Here is an 18382-nt window from a genome sequence, read left to right on the forward strand (position 1 = left end):
AAATGCCCTGTCATTTTTTCAAGCATAAGTGTCAATTTCTACTACATCTCAGAAGCAACAGCAGGCTGTCCAGGCTCTCCCGTAACTATGGCTTTGTGTGCAGATGAAGAAGGTGATACATTTTGTAACTTTTGAGCTGTTTATTACATAAAGGTCACATAACTATTTGCCTACTTTGTACACAATTGTCTAGTCTCATGCACAGTGGCTTCCAAGTTCTTCCTAGTACTGGCAAGCACCAAGAAATTCTGAAATAGAATATCTAGTGCCTTAATTAAGTTCAAATCAGGACCTTGGTAGATGGATCTTGCACCCAGTTATCAGGAATGTACAAATGTCTTTATTCAAAAAATACAAAATAAATTATCTGTAGGCATGGACAATGACTGTAAACAATTACACGTGTGTTAAATGAAATCCGGTAACTGATGGTTACAGTGATTCTTTTCAACACCAGCCTCACTTCAGTCACTATCCATCCTCTCACACTGATAGCTCAAGTTTTTGAAGTCAGAACTGTCAGTCTTCAACAGCACAGCTCATGATCCATCCCTACCCCTGGAATTAGAACATGCCACCTCCCATTCCTCCGCCCATCCCACCCATTCCTCCCATTGCCGGCTCCTTTTCTTCTTTAGGAATTTCAGTCACCACTGCTTCTGCTGTTGAGAGGAGAGACGCAACACCTGCGGCGTCCATCAGAGCAGTTCTCACAACCTAAAAACAGGCAAGAAACAACTTAGAACCTGCTGACCATTGCAGGAGGTGGGAGGAAGCAAAGCTGAGAATTCAGATCTTTAGGTTACCTTTGTTGGGTCTATGATTCCTTTTTCTACCATATTCACGAAGTCCCCGAGCATTGCATCGTAGCCAACTTCTGATGGGCTCTGCAGGATTTTTTCAACTATCAATGATCCTTCAACACCAGCATTTTTGGCAATAGTCATTGCTGGGATTCTCAGTGTTCTCTTGATTATTTCAATGCCTGCAAGAAACAGGATAGTTGGAGCTCTGTGTACAAACACCACTCTCGCTGCCAAGAAATGCCCGTGTGCTGGAGATTGATACAAAGAGAAAACCCTCCAATCAACATGAAGCTATTTTTATCAGTTTCAGGAGGAAAGTTCTCTGCTACTTGACACTTGCCAACAAATGAAATCCCTGCAGGATATTCATGCAAATTTCCATTTTATTTCTACAAAAAGTATAAAAGAGTATTATTGGTCTTTAAATTTTATGTGTAACATGACACAAAGCCTTTTTCCATTTGATTTGCCACACAGTCTCTTGAGCATTATTAAATTTTGTCTGTCTGTGATGACTTTAAGATCCAGCTCCCAACTCAAAGTGTCTGCCACTCTGCTAGGATACTGCTGCTTTACTGCTACTGGGTCTACCACAGTCCACCAGCAATACAGTGAAAAAGTTCCTTCCCACTCAAAAGCAGAGACTGCCACACCAAAGAAACATGAGGTTCCTGAGATCAAGCAACTAAAAACTCACTGAGAGCTATCTGCATTTCTGATAAAGCCTCAGGACAGGAGAAAGGCTGCTTGTATCACTGCCACACACATCTGCAAGTCCTTTGCTTACCAATTTTCTGATCCTCGTTGGCTGGGCTTAAGGCATCTAAGGCTGGGATGCAGCGCAGCAGTGCACAGCCACCACCCGGGACGATGCCCTCCTCCACGGCCGCACGGGTGGCGTTCAGGGCGTCGGTGACCCTGTCCTTCTTCTCGTTCACCTCGACGTCGCTCGTGCCACCCACCTGCCAGCAGCAAGCCACACGTCAGGGGCCGCACGGGGAGCCCAGGCGGGACAGCGCTGCTACCGCCACATTACACAGCCAATGCCCAGCAAGTGCCAGAAAGCCAACCCACCCTCTCCCATACTGGCAGTCTTCTTCTGCACCTCTGCACTCAAGGAGCCTAAGCTTTAGTTCATCATTTCAGCAAGTTCTTAATACCTTCAATACTGCTACTCCATCAGAGAGTTTGGCCAATCGCTCATTCAGTTTCTCTTTTTCATATTCACTGGTGGTAACCTCTAGCTGCTCGATTATTTCTTGAATGCGTTTTTCAATCTGAGTCTTTTCACCCTTCCCCTTAAGGAGCATGGTGTCATCTTTTGTCACAATGACCTCTCCAACTTTACCAAAGTCATGAGGCTGAATATCTTCCACATTTAGGTTCAAACCCTCTTCTCCAAACACCTGAAAGAAATGATGCGAAAAGCTGGAATTCACAGGTTCCCCATAATGTTGCTTCTTTTATCTATAGGCACATGAACGCATACAGCAGGCTGGTGGTGTAAAATAACCACATTAGTGCAGTTCCACCCTCTGGGTGAAGAACCTCTTCCTGATACCCAACCTGTATCTCCCCTGATATTTCAGCTTCATAGTGTTTCTTTGGGTTCTGTCACCGGTCATCTCCCTGTATTTTGAAAAGTTACAGACTGAGTTACACCTCACTGACTTTAGAACAGTTTGCTGATTTGTTACATTGTGCTGCCATTAGCTTAAACATGATTTTTTATTTCAACAGCCTTCTCTGGGTCCCCATATTATGCTATGATTTTGAAGTGCACATTAAACATAGGGCAGCACAAAGGGACATTAATCAGTGCATTAACTATATGCAAAAATTCAGTACTAAGAAAATCATTCAGTCCATTGCAAACTTTTAAAATAATTATATATGCCACATCTGAGTGCAGGCAACTGTGAAACAATTAGTTTTATAAGGCAGCAAGAAAGCTTTGCTATTTCTAAGAAATTGCCTTGGAGTTCCTCCTTCCCCCTAAAAACCTAAATCCTGCAAGGAAATCACATGTGACTTCAGCCAGTTACAAGGAAATATCATTTATGGTTGGCCAGAATTACACTGCAATTATCACTGTCTGCATTTAAAAAAACCAGGAAGATTCACACACCAGATCCTGTTACATTTTTGAAAGAACACAACCTGCAACCTAGCAAAGACAAGCCAAGGACCTAAAAATGCACATTATTTTCCCCCTTAAAAAGCATTAACACTCCTTGGAGCAAAAAGCCACTAAAAACATCATTACTTACAGCACCACCAGTAGCAATCGCCATGTCCTTAAGTTGGTTTTTCCTGTTGTCACCAAAACCTGGTGCTTTTACAGCAACAACCTGAAGGCCAACCTTCAGTCTAAAGAGAAAAATTCAGAGAATGAGTGTAATTACTAAGCCAAATTATTTCAGTGCAGCTTTAACAGTCAAGCAAACGAAGAAACCATCATGAACTGAGGTGGCTTTTCTCAAAAAGGTAGTTAGGACACAACTGAAGTTCTGATTTGATACAAAGCACGGTGAAACAGAAGCTGCTGTTTCTTTGGCACAGGTAAGAGAACAGCCTTCATACAACAGAAAAAAGTGGATTTTAAGCTTCACCTGTTCAAGACTAGAGTGCTGAGGGCTTCTCCATCAACATCTTCAGCAATGATGACCAAAGGTTTGCGGTTGGCATTGGCAATTTCAAGAGCTGGAACTATGGACTGTACACTAGAAATTTTCTTTTCACTGATTAAAACGTAAGCATCCTGGAATTCACATTTCTGCCCTGCAGAAACAAAATGCATGATCTGAACAATTCCATTACAAAAACATATCAAGCATTCTTTTAACTTAAGCAGCTGCTTTGGAGCAATAGTTGCACTTTCCAACTGCATTAAAAAAGAGACAACTTGTTTTCTCTAAGACTCCACTCTCTATTCTGCACTGTTCTGCTGTGTTGCAAGGCCAGCCTGATGTTCACAGAACACTTTGCAGAGAAGAAAAAATAAGCTCCAAAACTCCAAGCTTTTACTAAGTCAAGTGTTCTGATGGGGAAGGACCCCCTGCTCTATTTGCTGTGGTGCACAGCATAAGGGGCTGTAAAGCCTTTAACAGGCACCATGATTTCTGACTGACACGAGCCACTGTAAGGTGTTTGACATGACACTGTAAGGTTTAACTCACCCTTAGTTGTGTTAATAAAATATGGAGAAATGTAGCCTCTGTCGAATTTCATACCCTCAATGATTTCCAGTTCATCGTTCAGAGTTTTTCCATCCTGTTTAGAGGCAAGAAAGTCTGCATTAAAATCTCCCTTTTGCTACCAAAAGCACAAGTACAGTTTTAGCATATTATGCACAACAGATTGAAAAGCTCTGGATCCCACATCAGTTTCATGTGCTTCTCTCCAAAACAAAAAGAATGTAAGAGAGAACAGTGATCAAACTCTGATCTCAAGGTGCTGGGGAGGAATGATGATGGGAATTATGGAATGTGAGCTGCAGCAACAGCATCACATGTGACAAAAGCCAGCCCTAACAGGAGAAGAGTCACTTGGCACTCTGTAGTTGGCCAGTTCTTACCTTGACAGTGATCACACCCTTTCGTCCAACTTTCTTCATTGCATCGGAGATTATATTGCCGATTTCCTGATCTCCATTTGCTGATATTGTGGCAACCTGAAAGAGTAAGACCTTTAGTCTCAATTCCCAATGCAAGGTGCATCGGAGTAACCTTTGCAAAACTCCCATTTCTGACCAGGCAGGGCAGCTGACTGCAGCACACTCACAGCAGGAGCCAGGAACTGTTAGAAGGGCTCGGGCTCTTGGGCAGCTGCAGCACAGAGCCGGATTCCCTGCCAGGGGCTCATACCCAGGCCATCTCCAGGCACGGACAAATAACCCAGGAACACCAACACACCTGAACCTGATCTCCCACACCCTCAGAACTCTGCCATCACTTCCATTCACAACAGAACTTTGCACCCATCAATCCTTCCCAAGCACACACATTTATGTTTTAAAGCCACACTTCGGAATCAAAACTTTAAGATGAAGAAGATCTGCCCACTTCTGAACTAGCTTCTAGCAGTGCAATTGAAGACTATTTCTGCGGTACAAAGAAAAGTACCCAGTGTCAGATGTACACAACCTAACTTCATTAAACCTGACCTCATAAAACTTTTCCTGAGAAACAGCTGCCTAAATTTGGGTTACATTTTATCGTGTTTTTTCTTACCTGTGCAATTTCTTCTGGAGTTGTAACAGGTTTTGACAGCTTCTTCAGTTCAGCTATGACGGCATCCACTGCCAGCATTACCCCTGGAGATGAACAGAGCACTTGTGAGCAAATGAAACAAGGTACAGAGCACAGAAAACACAAACCAAGCACCCACCCACCACAACAGGTTTCCTTTCAAACAAAAGTCCACAATGCAAAAATGCATTGTTTGCATGTTCAAAACCAAACAGTTCTTGTTCCATACTCTCTTTTATATACGTAGTGATAGGGTTTTTGAAATTGGTGAGATACTGCCATGATCAAAATTTGCCACAGATTTGTTTACATGGCTGTTTTATGAATTAAATACAGAAATGGCTTTTCACTTACAACAGATTAAATAAGTTGACTGAATGTAAGATAGTAACATGATTTGAAAAATTAATGATTGTTGAGAGTCCGCTGTATAAGAAAAACAATTGGGTTCTCTAATCATCACATAACAGTTTATGATGGCTCTTCAAACAGAAAGCAAATCAAATTTAGGATATGAAAAATAAAAGACAGCAATCAAATATTAAAACAGACGAAAGTTACCCCTCCTGATTTCTACTGGATTGGCTCCTTTGCTGATCTTGTCAAAGCCTTCCTTGGCAATAGCACGTGCCAGGACTGTTGCTGTCGTGGTACCATCTCCTGCTTCTTCATTGGTATTGTTGGCAACGTCCTGAACTAACTTGGCTCCAATGTTTTTGTATTTGTCTTTCAAGTCAATTGCCTTTGCTACTGTCACACCATCCTTTGTCACTTTGGGGCTTCCCCAGCTTTGTTCAATAATAACTGTTCTTCCCTAGGGGGACAAACAACAAATTTTAAATCCACATTTAAATCCAATTTAAAGCCAACCCACAGCATGTTACTCCTAAGAGCTCAGCTGAAAATTGTGAACAGCCACAGCTGAACACCTTACACAGGGCACTCAGCTGGGACTTTTCAAGTACATACTTTAATACCAAAGTTCTCCAAAACCAGAAAAATGGCTCAAAGGCTTTATGCTTTCACAGAATGAGGCTCCATTCTTCAGCCATAATGCTTAATACCACAGTCTGCAATTAAGTAAGACTGACCTTAGAGAAAAAAACTGAAGCGATTCCCTCTAATGCTAAACTTTTACCCCAAATTAAAATACAGCAACTCAGAGAACCAAATTTCTAGATTTTTTTTATCAGACCACAGTAAACATTCTCTGTGATTGAAAACCAAGTAAAACAAAGCTCAACTTGTTCCATGTGCTGGGAAGATAAAAAAGCAGACTTGCAAACCTCAACAGTGATTAGCAAAAAAACATGAGAATACTTCAAATTTGTGTTCATGTGTTACAATGATTTCTCAAACACTGCAAGTTACTGAGATTTTCTCATCTTATTTCACACTTGGATCGAACTGAAAGGCTAGACTATTCTATCCAACAGACACAGCTAACATGGGAAACCATGAACCATACGGGACCACAAGGGAAATGCACCTGCACAAGGACACTGCTTGTTCACAGATGACTTCAATAGCCAATTGCTGCCCCAGGCAATCGTGTTCCAGTTTGAGCTGGAGGCAGCAGAAACTCAAGGAGCCATCTCTGGTCTACTGCTGCACTGAAACTCCTCCACGCTGACCACTGGAGCTGCTGGAAGAGGGAAGGGAGAGCACCTGCCCCACCTCAGCACTGCCTCTCCCCGCCGCCCTGCACAGGTGCCCTCACTGGTGCGCCGGGCCCTGCTGGGAGCTGACCCTGCTGCTCCTGCCAGACACTCCAGCCCAGGGCGGGGATCCCGTGCCAGGCAAGGATTCCCATGCAGCTCCCAGCGCTGTGGTGCCCTGGGCCCCTCCCTGCCCAGAGCCCACACACTTCTGCCTCAGTGACTGAACCCGCTCTGGCTGCCTGCCAGGCACGAGGCCACACTGCCCCTGAAGCACAACCACCCCGGCAGCTACAGGGAAGTTCTGCTTCAGTTACTCAGGCTGAACTTGGGGAAAAGCTCACAGAAATTTACCTCTGTGCCACGGAACAGTTGGGCCAAAATAATGTATTCCCTACTACTTATTGGACCTGCACTTCTACATATAAAAGTGATTCAAGAATAAGAAAAATCCTCTCTGGAGGAATATATTTCTCATGTAGTATCTCCTAGTTTGCTTAATTTTATTTTGTATTTTGATGTGGCCTTATTCCAAATGTTTGGTTTGCAGCTCTGAGAAGAGGTGCACAACAAAACCCAAATTACAAATCACATGAAGGGCTTGCTCTCAGCAGAAACACCTGTCTGTGTTCCTGAAGAACAGAACAAACCCCACCAGTAACTGCACAGGCATTTAGAATGGTCCTGCATATTAAGAATCTGAGCTCCCACACAAACCAGTTCTGTTTGACACACTGGAGCAGTCCCTAAAGATTGTGTGAGACTGCAAACTGGCTTCCTTAACATGTAGGACAGTGCCAAAAGAAGTTTCCTCACCAAAGTGATGTTTCTTAAAACGCCAGAGGCAGAATCAGGCACTGCAGTACAACTCCTCCATTTTTACAAATACACGGAGAATAGCATAACAAACAAAAATCCCCTAAGGTTACATGAAGTTGCATCAGCAACTGTCCTTTAGCCAGTGGATCACAACTATGCTTCGGCATTCACAAAGTAGCCTGATCCAAAAAGTGAGAGTTAAATTAACCAACTACACTTAAACTTTGTTCCTTTATGGAAGCAGCCACAGCTTGCTGACATAATTGTTCCTTAACCTTCATGTGCTCAGCTTTGTGGCGTTTTTGCCTTTGAATAAAGCTGACAGAGCACTAAAACTGTGCAGGAAATACATGAAATAATGTTACAGAGACCAAGCAGCCCTCAGAAGAACTATCATGCACATGCCATTACAGGGATCAGATGAGCCCCATGAAAATCAGTGTCTCTTCCTCAAAAAGAGGAATCTCATTTCAAGCCCTACTGCACATGGCATGACTGTGCAGAATACCACAACTGGTTTTCCAAGAGAGACAGATCTCCCTTACAGCACAGAATATAGGGTGACAAAAATGAACTACCATGAAATTTAACTTAGGCTGGTAACATTCACCAATTAAAACTAACCAATTGAAAACTCAACATTACACTCTGGACGTTTTAAAAATCTTGTAATATTAAAAGGTAAACTGATACAAAACTGTAACTTGTAAAAAGATAATTAACAAACCACTAAAAAATCCCAACCAAGCCACCCACATGCTAATTAACCTACCCCATGCCACACACAGTTACATTATCTATTGCACTGTTACAAGTTATCAACTGAGCTGTTAACATTATGCACATCTCAACCTTCCAACTGCTCAAGCGAATATACTGTACCTTTCACAGGAATCCAAGTAATTTTACTTTGTTACTACAAAAAGCACATGCACTACTGTCCCACTTTTAGTGACCAACAGGAGACTGCAGCTGCCTGCAGGAGCCCCGTCCATGCCCCTACCCCTTCCCGTTGCACTTCTGCAAATTCAATCGTGCAGCTTCACCGAGAGAAACCCAACAACTGTTCTCCGTTACAGTATTTTCAGCCAGGTCTGTGCTAACATCAAGGCCAAATCTTCCCTTACCTTTGGCCCCATGGTGACAGCTACAGCATCTGCTAAAAGATCTACTCCTTGTAGCATCAGAGCTCTCGCGTCTGCTCCGAACTTCACATCTTTTGCATAGGCTCGTGTTAGGTGGGGGGCGAGGGCTCTGGACACTGGTCTTATCTGACGGAGTACTGTAGGTAAACGGAGCATGTCTGAAATATTAAAAGAAACGTAGAGAAAAACAGAAGCATTATGGCTTTGCAGGACTTCTTCTACAGGAAAAGAGGGGGAACAGATTCAGGAAGTAAAGCAGCCATGAAGAATTTTGAATTTTTCGACTGGCTGAAATCGAGACACACAAGCAACTGCAGGTACCGGCGCGGGGTATCCCCGATCCGCACGCCGAGACCCGCGCAGCAGCAGCTCCTCCCTGCGCGGCCTGCAGCACCCCCGCGCTCCTCCCGCCGAGCCCTCCCCGGAGCCGGGCAGGACACGGCGAGGGCACCGCCGAGCGCCCGCGGCTCCATGTGCTCAGCGCGGGGGCCGCGCCCGCCCGCGGCTGCAGCAGCGGGGCCGTCACGAGGGGAGCTCGGGTAATGTTCCCACACGCCCGAACGCCATCAAGGACAGAGAGAAGAGAGGCAAGGCCGCGGCCGCCACCCCGGAGCCGCCGGAGCCCCCACGCCGGGCAGGGCCCCGCGGCCACATGGCCGCTGCACAGGACACGCGCAGCAAGGTCAGCGCCGCCCGCCCCCCGCCGCCGCCCGCCCGCCGGGCCCGCCGCGCCAGCAGCGCCCCGCAGAAGGCGCGGGCCCCGCTCCCGCCACCCGCGCGCACCGCCTGCAGCGCGGCCGTCCCGCTCCCGCCGCTCGGGCCCGGCCGCTCCCGGCGCGCGGCCCCCGCCGTAACCGCGGCCACAGGGGCAGGGCCGCCGTGCCCTCCCCAGGCCCGGCAGAGCGGCGCGGGTCCGGCGCCCGGCCGCGTTCCCGCTCACCTGCGGCAGCGCGGGAGCAGCACCGCGGCTCTGCGGACTCGCGGGGCACGTCTGGCGCGGCGGCGGCGGGCGGCGCTCGGCACTCACCGCCTCGGCCCCGCCCCCGCGCCGCCGCCGGCCCATGTGCGGCTCCGGCCGCCCGGCCCCGGAACCAGCATGGCCCCCGCGCCCGCCCACTGCCCGCCTGCCGCGCTGGGCCGCGGGCATAAACTGCGCATGCGCCCTGGGCCGCAGCATGAACCATTCATGTTCCAGGGCCCGCCGATTCCAGAACCTTCTGGAACGCTCATGCTCGCCGCGGGTCAGGGGTGAGCTGACCTCACTTCCGTGCAGGACCCGGCCCGGGACGCCGCGGGCGCTGTGCGGCGAGTCCGCGGTGCCGCCGGGGCGCAGCCGTTCCCGGGACCGGCACGAAGCCGCGGCGGTCGAAAAAAACCGGCGGCGTTAACGGCGCCCGGGGCCAGGGGAGGGGGTGGGGTGTGCTCCGCCCCGGGGCGGGGCGCCGGTGGCGCTTGCGCACGCCGTGACCTTCCTCACGTGTGTGCTGGCGGCGGCGCGGTCACTCGGTGCGGGCGGCGCGGGAGCATCATGGTGAGTGCCGGGGCCGCCGCCGCGCCATCTCCCCGTCGCTCCTGCGGCCCCGGGCTGCCGCGCCCAGCGTGCCCAACGTGCCCGGCGCCGCGGGGTGGACACCCCGCAGAGCCCGGCGGCGCCCCCGCTTCTCCCCGTGGTTGTGTCGCTGCCGGGCCCCGGGCAGCCGCGCATGGGTGTGCTCCGTGCCCGCCGTGCCCGCGGGCAGCGCTGGGGCGCGGGAGGGACGGGGGAAGGCGCAGGCGGGGGGTGGCAGCGCCGCAAGGTCACGCAGTCCGTGGGGCACAGGGGACTCCCCCGGCAGGCGCGGGGGCTACGGGCAGGGCGCGGCGGGAGGTTCGCGGGGGCTGCTGCTTTTGGCTGCCCGGACACTCGAGCCCAGGGATCCTCCCCGCCGCAGTAACGGGAGCAGCCCCGTGGCGGCAGCGCTGCAGGGCAGGGCCGCACAGGCCGCGGCGGGGCTCTGCGGAGAGAGGAAGGATCTATGCCGCGCTCTGGAACGCGCCTTCTAAAAGTTTTGTAATTTTTTGTATAGAGAAGAAGGGGAGTTTGATTGAGTTACGCTTGTTTTTGCAGTGATACTTGATTCATATGATAATAATAACGTGAAGAATTAAAACTTAGTGTAAAATGTTCGTGGTTATAAGCCTAGCAGCTTTATTCCTGGTAAACGTAGAACGGCTATTTTAAAAAAAGGGTCAGCGATGTTATCTCCACAGAATGAAAACGTGCAGAACTGGCAGCCTTTTCCCTTGGTTATCTTTCATCCCTGAGCTGCTGACAGCAGTCGAACACGGCATCTTCCGTGTGCTGCCTTTTGTTCGTGCTCTGCCTGTGACTTCGGCTGTGCTGCTTCCCAAGTGTGTGTGGCTACCGATGAGTGCCAGCGAAGGGCACACGGGTGCCAGCCCTTTCTGGCTCTTTCTCTGAGCTGGGCTCGGTACCTGTCCAGTGGAGCACTATCTCCATGTGACTTGGCAAGCTGCCATATCTTTCTAAACCACATCAAGTTCCTTCTTCCTGACCCCCGCGTGTTGGGATAAATGCACGTGCTTGCGTTTAACTGCCCTGTGGGAATTAGACTGCCAGTTCTGAAATGCAGACAGGTAGCAGTAAGTAGTTGCAAAAAAAACCCCCAAACCTAAACCAAATGTGAAGGAAAAACCCAACCACTTAACAAAACCCCTTGCCCTTGACTCTGCTGAAGCAGAAGGAGGTACCAAAGCAGTTGAGCTAGAAGGCTGCCTACCTTCTTATTTTCAGGGGCTTGACGTAAAGTTTCATTTATTTTTTTCTGAGTCTATTTGTAGAAGTTGGTATGAGTTACAGCACTGTGGCTCAGGCTGCAGAGTGTCACCTATTTTTTTGTGAAAGGGTAGTGCTTGAAAGCACCTGAGAAAGACTGACACCTGGCTAGACTTGTGCTTCTTTAATGTAAACTCCTCCCAAGTACAAATGCAGCTGTCCCAGGGAGTTCTTAATCTGTCATTAGACCTGGTCGTGAACTGGAGAAATACAGTTCAGATAATCAATAATTATGCTCACCAAGCTACAGCGACTAAAGGGTTTGGTGTTAAAAGCCTGGAGGCCTTTCCAGACAGAGGAGTGTGCTCCATCAGTGGTGGTTTATTCCCAGCTGGAGTGCATCTTCCTGTGGCTGAACTGGCAGGATCGCCCAGCATCTGCCTGTGCCTTCAGGAGCTTCTGATGCAATCAGAGGTGGTGTGTGTTTGCTGCTATTAAATAAGTGCTCAGCAGTTGTGTTATACTATTCATCTCTCTCAAAGGAGAAATCATGATGTGTTGGGGTTTTTAGAACTCCTTTTAATTGCAGTTTTTGTTGTAATGGCTCTCGTGTTTCAATGTACAATTGCTTCCACAGGCAGGAAAAGCATTTAGGAAATTTCTTCCCCTCTTTGATCGCGTACTGGTTGAGCGATGTGCAGCTGAGACAGTAACCAAAGGAGGAATCATGATACCAGAAAAATCCCAAGGGAAGGTGCTACAAGCAACAGTAGTAGCAGTTGGATCTGGAGCCAGAGGAAAGGTGATTACCCTGAAGCGTTCCATGTGGGTAGAATCAGTACTGGTGTGGTGGTAGCTGGAATATTGCCATAAGAGTGGGACAGTTACAGGGCAAGAGTGGTCATAGCTGACAGAAATGGGCATCTGTGATGGCTGAAATTTGAAGTGGAGATTCAAAAAGCAGGTAGAAATCTCAAGTTGTCCTGAAATGAATTCCAGCATTCCTTTCATCATCTGTAAAATGGAGTGGGGTTTCTTTTGTTTGGTTTTTGTGGGGTTTGTTTGCTTGTTTGGTGGTGTGGGGATTTGGGGGGAGGTGTTGGTGGTGTTTGTTCATTTTAAATATGTAGACAGTGTTTGTGTCATACCTTGTTTCATCACTTCTCAGCCAAAGCCTTGAGGGACTAACAGACTTGTTTGTTACAATTTTTACTTGCCCAGATGTCTGTGACTTGTGAGCGGGGTGGGACCCCTGAATGTGGCATTGATTGTCTTGTGCTGTGCAAAATATCACTGTCCATAAGGACTGGGCTTATTGGACTAAAGAAAGTCAGCAACCAAAAGGGAAAAGTGTTGAGTAGCTGCACATTAATTTTGTACACTGGATTTGTATATGGAAATAGAAGACAGTTCACAAAAATGCCAGTGCCTGAGGGTTTCCACATCAGAAGGGCTGGTTCCCCTCCAGAGCAGGGTTCAGTCAGTAGCAACACTGGAAAACAGGTTAAATTTCAACTTGGGCACGTTGCCTTGGCCTTTCTTTACCATGAGTCCCTCTATATGTCCCAGGCTGGCTTGTGTCAGGATCTGATTTTTAAAGATTAATATTGTGAAAGGGTGATAATATTTGACTAATGTGTTGATGTTTTATTTATAATACAGAAATTGAATTACACTTTATCAGGTGTTTCTAAACAAGTGATTTGATAGCAACAGTGACAAGTTGATCCAAGTTACAGAAATGGGAAGGTACTTTTTTAACTGGTACTTGGAGAAATCAATCTTGGCCATAGAATATGGAAATGGACTTTGTCCCTTGATTTCACAAGGGGCTTTCATGGTTCTTTAAGTGAAGTCCTATTCTGTGTGTCAAGCAAAGACCTCACACTTGTATTACAGTCAAAAACTAAATGCAGATTTGTGATTTCCTGAATGTTTCTGTACATGCGTGGATTATTGTAGTTTGAAGGAATTGTATTACATCTGTTTATATTATGGAAAAGTAACAATTTTTTTTCTTTTTTCAGAATGGCGAGATTCAGCCAGTGAGTGTAAAAGTTGGTGAAAAGGTTTTGCTCCCGGAATATGGTGGTACTAAGATCGTACTAGAAGATAAGGTAAGTTTGCAAACTCTGTGAGTGCAAATCAGAAAGGTTCCTGAAACGCCAGTGGTGAATACTGTGGTTACTTCATGGTGTGAACAGCACTCAAAAAAGGGAGCAGCTGGATCCAGCCACCTTCTGGTGGCTCTGCTACTTCTGTCCCTGCATGAACGGAAGCAACCACGGGAACCTCTGACTGACCTTTGCTGGGTGGGCAAAGTGTTCCATATGTCAAGCACATGTTAGAGGGAATCCAAAACGTCTTAGAAATTCCTGGGGGCATCCTTGCTTTTGGCAGGGAAAGCCTGCAGAATTGTTTTCTAACAGTTCTTGCACTTCCCACTGCTAGAAGTAGTGACTTGATAGATCTCCAACGAGTATCTTGGGAACAAAAAGAATTTTTTCAAGACTAGCTCTACGTGTTGACTTCTTGGTTGTCTTGCTTTTGATTTTGTACTTAGTGACTGCAATAATGCTGACTCAGAACAAGACAGTATTTGCAAAACAAGAAAAAGATTTACATGACAAGCTGATGTTTCATTTTTTTGCAGGACTACTACTTGTTTAGAGATGGTGACATTCTTGGGAAATATCTGGACTAAACCTGTTGCAGTATCAGTCATCCATTCCACTAAAATGCTGAGATTTTTCTTTCATCATGTAAATAATGTCCTTTATTTTATAATAAACAGGCATTGAGTCTTTGAAATAACTTGTGATCTCACTGTAACGATGGAACACAAATAAAAACATGTACAGTCAGTAATTGGTTGCTCTTGCTTGAGTTCCATTGAACAGTGAAATTTGGTGACCACCAACCAGCCTTAATTATTCCAAACAACATCATTTTATATCCCTATCTCTGTACTGAGATTGTAAAGGTCTTTACAATAAACTTATAAAACTGTTCTGCTTCTGTCTCAGTTTCTGCTGTTGCTCAGTGAAACTGAGTCTCCATTGTGTAATGAGCTCTCTGAAACAATCAATGGTAGTGATGTTATTTTCTCCAAGTTGGTATGAAATGAGCTTAAAATGGTTACCAGACAGATTCAGTCTTGCTAAGGACTTTTACCTAGCTCCCTTGCACATTTGGCTCCTGAGACTGCATGGGTTAACTTCCCTCTGAAGGTCCTGAAACACTGAAAGCTTGAGGCACACAAACCACCCTGCCACGAGCAGCCTGTTCCCAGCAGCTGGAAGGAGCTTGGCGTTAGCTGGAACAGAATCAGCCAGTTCCCAGATGAAGCAGATAAGAATTAACGGTTATTCTTGCTTATTACTCACTGAATTTTGCCAATGGAAAATAGAACTCCCCCAGCCGTTAATCAGGCAGAAGTGGAGCTGATGCTGATCTTAAATGAAGTTTCTTTACTGATTATCACACAATCTCACCCAGATCTTGGGCTTTCCCTTAACTCAGGACATGTGCTTTGACAAATTCTATTCCCTTTATCCTTAACACACCGTTCTTAAATAGCAAGGCATGGACTTGGGTAAGGCTGAAGCAATGAAGTTTGTGTATTTCTGGCCACCTTCCCTTGCCTTGAGAAGGAGCAGGAGTACCCAGATCTGCTCTGTTCCTGAGGAGGCTTTCAAAGCTGGGTGCACAGAGGGATCTAAGTGCAGCCTAGAACAGACAGTGTGTTGATGTGCTTTTGGGGTAGTCTTAGTGCACGACTTACTGCTGCTGGAACTTCATGGGCTGGAATTAAACGGCACCTCTTTCCCCTTCCATTCACGCTGGTAAACACTCAGCACTGCTAGATACATTATAACCCCTATTCCACGGGTAACAGTAAAGAACTGTAACAAAATACTGTCCAGAGCTCCATTTGGGGCTGCATGTGGGACTCCAGCTCTGACACACTTTGAAACACAGTGTATTTCTGCCAGCACAAAGCCCTCCCATCAGCAGCACTGCGCAGAGGTGAGCTGGAGCCGCGTTTTTCCCTGGAAGACACCGATCACCCGGCTACTCCAGCAGCAGCTGCACTTGCCAGGCTTGGCTGCAATGTCTTTTGCTCCCCTCAGCTGTGGGGTGGTTGCTCTTGGCTGCTTACCTCTGCTGGCTGTGGAACTGCAGACAAACCAGGCACTGCTCCGGGCCTTAAATTTGCACTGAAACATGGACAGACAGGGAAGATGCTAAATTAATAAAAACAGGCTTTTTGGTATAAAAGGCCTGCTTCTTGAACTCTGCCCTATTGCAGTTTTACTTTAGTAGCTACAGCACGGCACTTTCAAGCTGAGACTCAGCTAATCACACCCCAGGACTTTGCAGGACAATTGATTGTGCAATGAAACACAAACTCCCTGGGAAGCATTATCTTGCACTGCAGCCAGCATGGCTTTATCTCCCAGGATAAGGCAGGCAGTCTGCTGCAGTCACATACCAAAGAGGAGAAGGTATTTTAAATATTTACAAACTGCTTAGAGACACTGTACCCCATCTCAAGATGCAGTAGGAATTAACTGCCAACAGAGAAATGTTCAGGCCTAAAATTCCAGCATTTCTTTCCATAATGTCTCAAAAAGATATGAACTGCATAGGATCACTCTGAGCCCTCAGACACAACCTGGCTGCCCCCAGCTCCACCTCCAGGCCAGCAGGTTTTCAGCAGCTTGATAAAATGCCTATTTATTAAAGTATTTAGCATGGCTGTATCTACTGCAGTTTACGTAAGGGATTAAAAACAGAAGTCACACTTCATGGGAATCAGTAATTTATGGATGTGGGGGGAAATAGCATTGCTAGGCCTATCCAAATGGAGGACAGGCTGGAACATCTGCTGGACTGACAGGAACATTCCATCCTTGCACCACAAGGCTCTCGCTGCAAGCAAGGACAGGGCAACTGCCCCACAGCCAAGGTGATCCATCTGCTGTTCCTGCCCCCAGGCGTGACTGTGCCAAATCCTCTGTCCCTCGGGTTCTCCAGGGAAGGACAGTCACAAACCCTCTTTCTTTACTGTGCTCTTCCTATAGGAAATTCAGCTTCTTTCCACTGTTTTCTAGATGGTTTCAAACCTTCAGTGTTGGTGCAAATGTTGCATATGGCCCCACCTGCTTTTTTGAGGGGATAGTCTTCAGTCTTTCTTCAGTCTGAATCACAAGGAAACCAGGTGGACCCCATCTTTTGTGACTTTCTTCTCTTAACACTCCAGAGTAGCTTCCATTATCAGCAGCTGTGGTGTTTTCAGAAAGCTTTTCTCCCCCTGGTTATGTTATCCTGCCACAGTAAGAAAAGGATGGAACATTTATATGCCAATAAAGAAAGGAGAGCCAGGTCCCTAAGAGCACATGAATGGTTGATAAGATTTTGGCCAAATATTCAAATTTTCATTGTTGAAGACCATAAGATAATGAGCTGAAAACCTGAAAACTGTAATTAGTGGTGTTCAGATTTTGTTCAAAACCGGCTTGAAATTTAATGAAATAAAAATAATGAGTGTCTGCCAGAAATACAGGGTTAATTATCAAGGGGCAACTCAAGATACCCTACAGAATTCAAGATCTTAATAAACAAGGCAGATTTCTTTCCTTTTTTTCTGCAAATGCATGAACCATCTTCAGATTGAACTAACAGAGACATATTTTTCTCTGAGAGGTATTTCTTCACAGTCAGAATTTGTTTCCATGTTAAAAACAAGATGGCCATGAAATGAAAGTCAGGGACAGATGGAAATGTTAAGTCCTCAACTTTTCTGTGCTTTACAGTCAAAACCTTGAATATGGTGATAGAAGAAAAAAAAAAAGAAAAAAGACAAACAAGAAATGAAGCAAACAAGCTGCTGAATTTTGAAGGACTCAAGCAGCTTGAACTGCTTGTGTTTCCAAACTGGCTGATGATAATACCAATCTCATTTGAAAAAATAATGTTGGAAGACAGTTGGTCTAAAAAGGTAATAGGCCATTTCTACTCCTCATTCCAGCACACCAGTTTCTCACAGCATTTTAAACCTTTTGATGGCTTCTTACACAAGCTGAGTTTCGCCACACCACCCGAATAGGTGACATCCCTGGGGCAGGAGTAAAAAAGTAACTACTGCAAACCGAACTGAGGCGCCTGAAGGCAGGAATGCCAAGCTCCGTGTTACAGTGTAACGTGAGAGGAGCTGCCCCTGCCGGCAGCAGAAGCCGCTGTTGGCTGGGGCAGGCGCTGACCCCGTCACCCATTTCTGCTCCCTCGCACATGGCCCAGCTCCCGGCTCCAGCCTCCGGAACGAGGCAGGGTCCTGCTCACGGCCTTGCCCGAGCAAAGGCAGGATTCAAAGCGCACCTCTCCTTCTGACGGGAAAGCCTAATTAGAGATTTTTCAGTGGTTTCGATCTAGAAATCAAAACCTGTAACTTTTCACAAATTGTAACTTTCGCTGGGTAGAAGGAAGGGGTTTTAACACGTTATTTACAGCAAAATAATTAAGTGAAGGGGGAAGCTACACCCAGCACTCACCCTGGAATGCGGTGGGAGTAGGGGCAACCGCAGGGGCAGCCCTCTCCACCGTGCAGGAAACATCACACAACGGGAACCATTTATTCCTGGATCGTGTGAGGGAGGTGTCTCAGCGGCACCTCGCTGCTTCATCGTTCTTGCACACGGACAGAAGCGATTCACCCCTCCTTATTTTGTACTCATTTCTCCCATGTATTTTCAAGAAATAGAACAGCTTTCAAAATTTTTTCTTCTCACTTGTCCTACAGAAATAGTATGAGTCACTCTGGTCTTCCAAAATTTTTTACTTTATTTGCTTGCAAGGAAGATTTATTTATCAGCCAGCTATGGGGTAACAGTGTCTTTTTTTTTTCTGTTTTCTTCCCAAATAGAGT

At 46.6% G+C, this 18382-nt stretch overlaps 2 protein-coding genes and 1 long non-coding RNA gene across 4 annotated transcripts in view; 1 reads left to right on the forward strand and 2 right to left on the reverse strand.

Annotated features, from left to right (window-relative positions):
* Positions 1-10078, reverse strand: HSPD1 (heat shock protein family D (Hsp60) member 1). 2 transcript variants are annotated; one of them, XM_063400224.1, is made up of 12 exons: positions 9937-10078; positions 8661-8836; positions 5618-5870; positions 5039-5121; positions 4384-4479; positions 3986-4079; positions 3419-3587; positions 3077-3176; positions 1967-2212; positions 1594-1768; positions 807-985; positions 1-717 (listed from the first exon to the last, which is right to left on the reverse strand). In XM_063400224.1, the coding sequence occupies exons 2-12, from the start codon at positions 8832-8834 to the stop codon at positions 565-567; spliced, it is 1722 nt and encodes a 573-aa protein (XP_063256294.1). In that variant the 5' UTR covers positions 8835-8836; positions 9937-10078; the 3' UTR covers positions 1-564. The 2 variants fall into 2 exon arrangements, with proteins under 2 accessions (XP_063256294.1, XP_063256293.1); XM_063400223.1 differs by lacking the exon at positions 9937-10078 and adding an exon at positions 9619-9777.
* The window catches only part of LOC134552014 (MOB-like protein phocein), a 19287-nt gene continuing 10982 nt past the window's right edge, over positions 10078-18382 (forward strand). The window contains exons 1-4 of the mRNA XM_063400229.1: positions 10078-10209; positions 12092-12256; positions 13482-13571; positions 14108-14464. Of these exons, the coding sequence (XP_063256299.1) occupies positions 10207-10209; positions 12092-12256; positions 13482-13571; positions 14108-14158 (309 nt within the window). The 5' untranslated portion in view covers positions 10078-10206 and the 3' untranslated portion in view covers positions 14159-14464. Of the gene's footprint in view, positions 10210-12091; positions 12257-13481; positions 13572-14107 lie in introns of the transcript that reaches the window.
* Positions 14612-18382, reverse strand: part of LOC134552016 (uncharacterized) — a 4546-nt gene continuing 775 nt past the window's right edge. Inside the window, exons 2-3 of the long non-coding RNA XR_010080743.1 lie at positions 16620-16785; positions 14612-15674 (exon numbers count right to left, since the gene is read on the reverse strand). This is a non-coding gene — a long non-coding RNA (uncharacterized LOC134552016). The remainder of the gene's footprint in view (positions 15675-16619; positions 16786-18382) is intronic.

This window comes from Prinia subflava, chromosome 6 (genome assembly GCF_021018805.1).
Source record: "Prinia subflava isolate CZ2003 ecotype Zambia chromosome 6, Cam_Psub_1.2, whole genome shotgun sequence".
NCBI classification, from domain to species: Eukaryota; Metazoa; Chordata; class Aves; order Passeriformes; family Cisticolidae; genus Prinia; species Prinia subflava.

Coding starts and splice junctions, on each gene's coding strand:
- HSPD1 (XM_063400224.1), bottom strand. CDS start 8,834: ATGCTCCGTTTACCTACAGTACTCCGTCAGATAAGACCAGTGTCCAGA. Junction 5,122..5,617: donor TCCAGTAGAAATCAGGAGGG/GTAACTTTCGTC, acceptor GTTCATCTCCAG/GGGTAATGCTGGCAGTGGAT. Junction 986..1,593: donor CAACGAGGATCAGAAAATTG/GTAAGCAAAGGA, acceptor TGTTTCTTGCAG/GCATTGAAATAATCAAGAGA.